Here is a 6,211-nt window from a genome sequence, read left to right as displayed (position 1 = left end):
CGCAGGCCGACTTCGCGAGGAAGCCCTCCTGCCCTGGCCTTTCTCTGGTTGCATCCCATCAAGTCCCCTACACCTCTGAATCTCGCCTTTCCGCACCCCTGCCCCAAGACCCCGCAACGGGGGAAGGTGCGGAGTTTAGAAAGCTGTTTCAGAAAAATAAAAGTCCCACTTCAACTTTATTGGATTAAAGCAAAGTTAAATCTTGGCTATTCACAGGTATGTTACAGAGGACGAGGAAGCGTCCGGAAGAACCTCCTGGCGTTTAGTGGAGCCACAGAACACGAGGGCATTGACAAGCATCAGAACATCAAGCAGCCTTAGATTTCACGATCACTCCAAATAGGACATAGAAATACGGAAATACAGCCAGTTTCCACTGGGAAGAGTTCTTCGTGTATAAATGATATATATTTATATATATAATTTTTAAACCAGTCACCACTAAGGTGAGTCCTTTCTCTGCTAACAAGCAGCCGAGGATACAAAGTATCTTCAGCTAATTAATTCGAGCGGTGTTTTAAGAGCAATACTTGCCAAATTAAAACTCCCCATCCAAAAAAAAAATCCTTCCCCCCCAAGATAAAAAAGGGAGGAGGGACATATTAGATTTCAGCGGGTGAAAAGATTCAGAGGGGGCCTCCGAGGAGGAAGAGATTTCACATTATACAGTGAAATGCAAAGTTTCTTTTATATAAATTGGAGAGAACATGAACAAGGGGGTAAGAAACAATGACAAGGCAGTCTCTCTTTCTTGATTACTGCAACTGGGATGGGGGAGGCGAGTTTATTTTTGGAAATGGGAGTGCGCCGAGCTAAGCGGAATTTCCTTCTCCTGAAGAGGAAACGGACAAAGTTGTCCGACCGCCGGGTGCGCACCGTTTACCCAGATACAGCTGGGGAACATGTAGAAGTTTCAAGTCGTGCCGCTTTCTCGTCCTCTAAAGTTCAGCCTCTTTATCATTTTCCCCTCCTGCCTTCGCCCTCTCCCTGCCTCCATTCCCGCGTTGAGCCAGTCAGAGGGGAAACACGAGGAATCCGGAGAAGGTTGAGTACTTCCAGCCCCCCATCAAGTTTCCCCGCTCCAGCTTGAGGTATGCTCGGTCGCCTTTCTCCATCTGGATTAGAACTCCGTTGCTGGCGGCCTCCCGGGTCACGTCCTGGTCGCCAGCGAAGGCTGAAATCACCGGCCACCCGTTTAACATGAGGCTCACCTGAGAAAGAGAAAGGCCCGCTTCAGAGGCGCAACCCAGGCGGGTACCGAAACCCAGATAAAGCCGCGAACCTTCGCCGCTTGGCTATAGCTGCAAGACCTGGAAGCAGGGCGCGGGGGAGCGGGGGGGGGGGGGGGGAGCGGAAAGAAAAGGGCCTTTGTAGTTTACTGCTTAGGGTCTAGTGAGGCGAAAGACGGCCAATCTGGGTGACAGGAAGGGTCTGCCCCTCAAACGGGAGTCACTTTCACTTCCTTGGCGCGCCAATCGAATCCTGACTGCACTCTTTTATCCAGTTTAATGAATCCGTAGGGGGCTCAAGCGCCCAGAGACCTTCGGCCTCGCCCTCCCCCCAGTCTCAAAGAGAAACTCAGGCAACTGGCGCTTCTGGGCACACAAACGAAAACAAACAAACAAACAAAAACCCTGGCTCCTCCCGGTCCCAGCTGCCGGGACAGAGCAGAGACGCAGTGGAGGAGCCAGGCAAGCCTTCGGCTGGTGAGAAATCTCGCGCAGACCTGCACTCTGTGCTTCATCCCCAAACCCCAGGGCTCAGTTCCCGTCCCAGATCCAGCCTCGCCCGCCACCGCCTGGTTTTGTCCTTGCGGTGGCATCACAAAGGCCCAGGGCCCTCTGCCAGCAGCGCGTTCCGCCTTCTGTGTCCGCCCAAAGAAAACCTGGACACCTTTGGGAACCTGGAGAGCCGGTGAGTACTGGCTTGGGCAAGGCTGGAGCCAGGAGGGAGTGGCACTAAGCCCCTCCCTTCTCTCTCCACCCTTCAACTGCTATGGCTCGGCGCTGTTTGTTCAGAAATCCGGAGTCGGTCCCCATGGAATGCCAGAAGACCCCCCTGAACCTGATGCTGAACGCAAGCGCGCAGCGGGCTTCAGAGCTGGGACAGATGGCGGGGATGCTGTCCATGGTGCTGAAGGCGAGGATCGCGGAAAGCGTCACCAAGCGCGAAATGTCTGTGATACTAACGGTACCTTTAAGGAAAATCTCTGGAGTCCCGTAGCGGGAGAACCTCTTTGGAGGGTCCCAGAAGGCAGAAGCAGAAAACTGTGCCTGGGGATGGGACTAGATTCCAAGAACCAATGACAAGGGAGGCAAGGGAGATTCCGAGCCACAGACCGTGAGGCCCTGCTACCCGTCCCTCCAAGCAGCCCGGGGCACATGCAGCTGCCCCTTCTATCTCCCACCCCAATAGGGCCCGCTCACTCCCACGGCTGGCTGCCCCCTACCGGGGCTGGGGCCTGGCCCTGAGGCGGCAGCTGACCTGGATGGTCTGTCTGTTGTAGACTTTTACCACGTGGAAGTTAAAACTGTAGATCCCTTTGCGCGGAGCGATGAAAGTGCTGCGTTCTGAATCAAAGTTGTTCCCGATGTTCACTAGTACCTATAACGAGACGGGAACGAAGGGGAGTAGATAAGAATCTGTCCTGAACTCTTGTCCCTGCGTCTCCGCAGGGACCTCGAAGAGGATCGAACATCTACCTACCACCTCTCCCCCAACCCCCACCAATCCAGCCTTCCCGTGGCACTCACCTGGTCGAAGTAGATGATCATGGTGCGATTACTCATCTCGGACGGCTCGTGGTTGGTGCTTCTGATGGCAGAGAAAGCAACCTTGGCGCTGCCGGAGCGCACAGAGATGCCCAGAGCTGTGCCCGTGGGATCGGACGTAGGGTTGGAGTCGCAAACCACCAGGCACTTGCCCTCCAGCACGATGGGCTCCGTCTCGTTCTGCCCGCGGGCCGGGCCCGCCAGCCATGCTGCCCCCAGCAGCAGCAGCTCCACGACGCCCAGCATCGTGGCGCCGGCGCCCACCCCGCCCCCCACCCCGGGGGCTGCCTGCGCCAGCCGCCCCCCCCGCCCCAGCCCCGCTCCGAAGCCCCCTCCTCAGCTCCGTGCGCAGCTCCGCCGACGCCGCTCTGAACACTTCAGGTCTTCCTTGCACTCCTGGGCAAGCGTGCCCCCCGCGCGATGCTCCCGGAGCCCCGCCCGGGCCTCAGGGGTACGGAGGCTGCCCTGTCGCACTTGGATGCATAGCTGCTGCCGCTTGATCCCTGCTGTTCCGCCGCCTCCTGCTCGCACCGGCCGCTGCCGCCACCGCCGCCGCTCTGAATTATTGATGCAGCCGGCGATGCAGCCGGAGCGGGCGGAGAGCGCGCGCCGGGCACAAAGGCGCGGACCGCGGCCTGGCCCCGCCCCTGCCACCTCCCTCCCCGCCTCCCTCCACAGCCCCGCCCCCGCACCGGCAGAGGCTCCACCCCCCCGGCCAATCCTGGCGCGCCGCGCTCCCCGCCGAGCCAATGGCGGCGCTGTCCGCGCGCGGCCACCTGACCCTGGGCGCCGTTGTTATTAGGCGCGGCAAGGCCGGCGGCGCGCGGCATCAGGGTTGGGCTCTGGCCGGGAGTCCACGGAGGGAGCGAGGGCCGGGCGCGCGCGCGCGCGCGTGCGCCCGCGCCCGGACTGTCTGTCGCGGCCGCGCTCTCTCTCTCGTCTCTTGTCTCCCGCTTCACGCCTCCCGCCTCCCGCTACGGTCTTGTTCAGCCCCCCTCAGCCCTTCCGCCCGCCTCCCGCGCCGGCCCTCAGGTAGGAGGCGGCGCGCGCGCTCAGGGTCCGGAGTAGAGTCGCAAGGAGCCAAAAGACTCCCGCCTATGGGCGCGTGGGGTGGGAGGGGAGCGCCCCCCAGCGGGCAGAGGGGCGCGGGGCAGCGGGCGCGCGGGCGAGCCGCGGTGTGAGGGCCGGCCGGGCGGCCTGGCTGCAGGGCGCGTGCGTGCGCGGCGGGGCGGGGCGTGCGCCGAGGCCTGGGTGGGAGGAGGCGCACGTGCCGCCGCCGGGAGCCCGCGCCCCGGGGCCTGGAGGCCAGTGTCCGCATCCTCGCCTCGCGGCCAGGAGCCTGGAGCGGGACCGGCCGCTCTCGCCCGCTTCTCGAAGTGCCTGCTCTGCGGGCCGCGGAGTCGGATCGAGCGTGCACTCGTTCATTCGTTTGTTCATTTATTCGAGATGGATCATTGAACATTGACGAAGTGCCGGGCACGGGGCCAGGCGAAGCAGACGAGGCCTGCCTTCGTGCCTCTTACAGTCTAGCGCCGGAGGCAGGCTCATTTCCCTGATACCATGCTTATCTTTTGCACTTAAAATTTATATGTTGCCTCCGTACTTTTTTAATTTACCGTGCACCTTTGCGGCACGTTTTATCCATGTGTACTTGTATATTATTGCCTTGACTATAGACACCAAATCTTGTGATTTATGGGCGATTTTTCAAGGGCGATTTTGAAATTTCAAGGCTAATGAATTTTCGCCTCACGCATTAACTTAGAACTTTACACACGCCTAGTCGCAAACGTGAAAATAAAAATACAGCTTTGCTAAGGGGCGGAGAGCGAGGAGCTGCGGAGATGGTAAGAGGAAAGGCGCGTTCCACCCTGGGTGCGGGAAGGCAGAGACCTGAAGATGAACGCAGGCGGTTAACCCGGCGGAGGCTGGAGGGCGAGGGGACCTCTCCGTCGAGTCCAAAGCAAGAGCGCGGGCAGCGGCCCCCAAGCAGGGTCGGGATGCTGCCCAGCGGGGCACCTGGCGCTTTGGTCCCCGCCGGGCGACCTTGGACCTCCGTGCTCTGCAGAGCAGAGCGGACGTGCGGCCGGCGGCGGCCGGCGCGAGCCCGGGGATCCGGAGAGACGTGGGTCTCGGGCTGACAGCACCTCCTTTCGGCCTCCAAGGCTCGCTGCCGGCTTGGTCTGCCGCCGCCTAGGGCACGCTCTTCCCTACGCGGGAGCCTGCCTTGGAATCGCCGACAGCCACACCTTTCAGCTTTTCAGCCTCCTTTGTGTCTTTGTGACTTAGATAGCTGTTTAGAATCACCTGGAGGTACCCCATCTCCCCTCGCCTCTGTTAGGACGCCTACCTGCCGGGGTCACTGGGTTCGCCAGGAGAAAGGGAAGGGGTGGGGGAAGAGGCAACAATTGTACTTTAAATTAAATTGACACAAACTGTTTTTTCAACTCAGATCTTTTTGAGACATCCCCAGAAAGCGTTGCCAGCTGTGATTACACTTCATGTGAGAGCATGAACTAATTTAAGAGGTGAGAGCTGAATAATGAGACTATACCCAGTATAGCCGCGGAGGCTGGCAGCTCCAGCGGTGGAGTGTACCTGGAGAAATACCCGTGTAGAACCAATGGCATGCGCTCAGTGCCCTGGCTTCAGACAGTCAGGCATTCCACAGATATTTAGTAAGTGAGGACCCTGTCTGGGGGGGAAGCCTGTTTTCATGGAGTTCACAAACAGGACCGAGGTTACCTAGAGGGAGATGGTCGGTCTCAGGCCCCCTCCTCTTCTCTTCATGGGGAGGCTCTGACAGGCAATGCCCAAGCCTGAACTGCCATCTGTATGCCAGTGATGGGGATCTTATTTGGCCAGTCTCAGCCTCCCAGCATCCCAGACCTGTCATTCTAAGAGCCTGCTAGACCTCTTTTGTTTATATATCCTGCAGGCATATTTAACTGACCCATACTTTGTCTCCTTCCCTTTGTCACCCAATCTCTGCCTCTTCCTTCTTTCCCTATTCCAGTGACAATAGCTACACCCACTCAGGGACCCCCACATCTAACTTGACTCTATCTTTATGTCCTGTTTGTTTGAGCCATTCTGGTAGGGCTGCCTGTTTGGGGTTCATCATCTCTGACGTCGGATACTGCAAAAGCCCCCTCATTTATCATTCAGGGAATTAGTGTCAGGGTCACCTGCTGGCTCTGCTGTATACTGTTTATTCTTTCATTTGGTGGATATCTATTGAGTACCCTGAAATATGTAACGTGCACTTTTCTCCCATGTAAGGGAGACTTCCCTGGCCACCATATTTCAGAGTGATCACTCCCCTGGCATTGCCTGTCCCTCTTCCACATAGTGTGTGTTTAGAACACAATGAATTTAATGTTCATGGATATGTGCTTTTCTGAATTGTGAGGATTAAGTAAGATAATGTATACGAGGAC

General features: G+C 58.1%; 1 protein-coding gene across 1 annotated transcript; it reads right to left on the bottom strand.

Annotated features, from left to right (window-relative positions):
* Positions 1 to 428: 428 nt before the first annotated feature.
* Positions 429 to 3,017, bottom strand: CBLN1 (cerebellin 1 precursor). Its single transcript, XM_057712817.1, has 3 exons — positions 2,754 to 3,017; positions 2,485 to 2,604; positions 429 to 1,211 (listed from the first exon to the last, which is right to left on the bottom strand). Exons 1-3 carry the CDS (start codon positions 3,015 to 3,017, stop codon positions 1,014 to 1,016), a joined length of 582 nt encoding a protein of 193 aa, XP_057568800.1. The 3' UTR covers positions 429 to 1,013.
* Between the last annotated feature and the right edge of the window lie 3,194 nt (positions 3,018 to 6,211).

The sequence above is a fragment of the Hippopotamus amphibius genome, chromosome 16, assembly GCF_030028045.1.
Source record: "Hippopotamus amphibius kiboko isolate mHipAmp2 chromosome 16, mHipAmp2.hap2, whole genome shotgun sequence".
Lineage (NCBI taxonomy): Eukaryota > Metazoa > Chordata > Mammalia > Artiodactyla > Hippopotamidae > Hippopotamus > Hippopotamus amphibius.
Note: the sequence above shows the minus strand (reverse complement) of the source record. Positions and strands in the feature narration are given on the sequence as shown.

Bases quoted from the DNA above. Each gene is read 5' to 3' on its own strand.
- CBLN1 (XM_057712817.1), bottom strand. From the start codon at position 3,017: ATGCTGGGCGTCGTGGAGCTGCTGCTGCTGGGGGCAGCATGGCTGGCG. The intron at 2,605-2,753 runs GTGAGTGCCACG...GTCTCGTTATAG, and splicing joins TGATCATCTACTTCGACCAG to GTACTAGTGAACATCGGGAA. The intron at 1,212-2,484 runs GTCAGCTGCCGC...TCTCTTTCTCAG, and splicing joins ACAACAGACAGACCATCCAG to GTGAGCCTCATGTTAAACGG.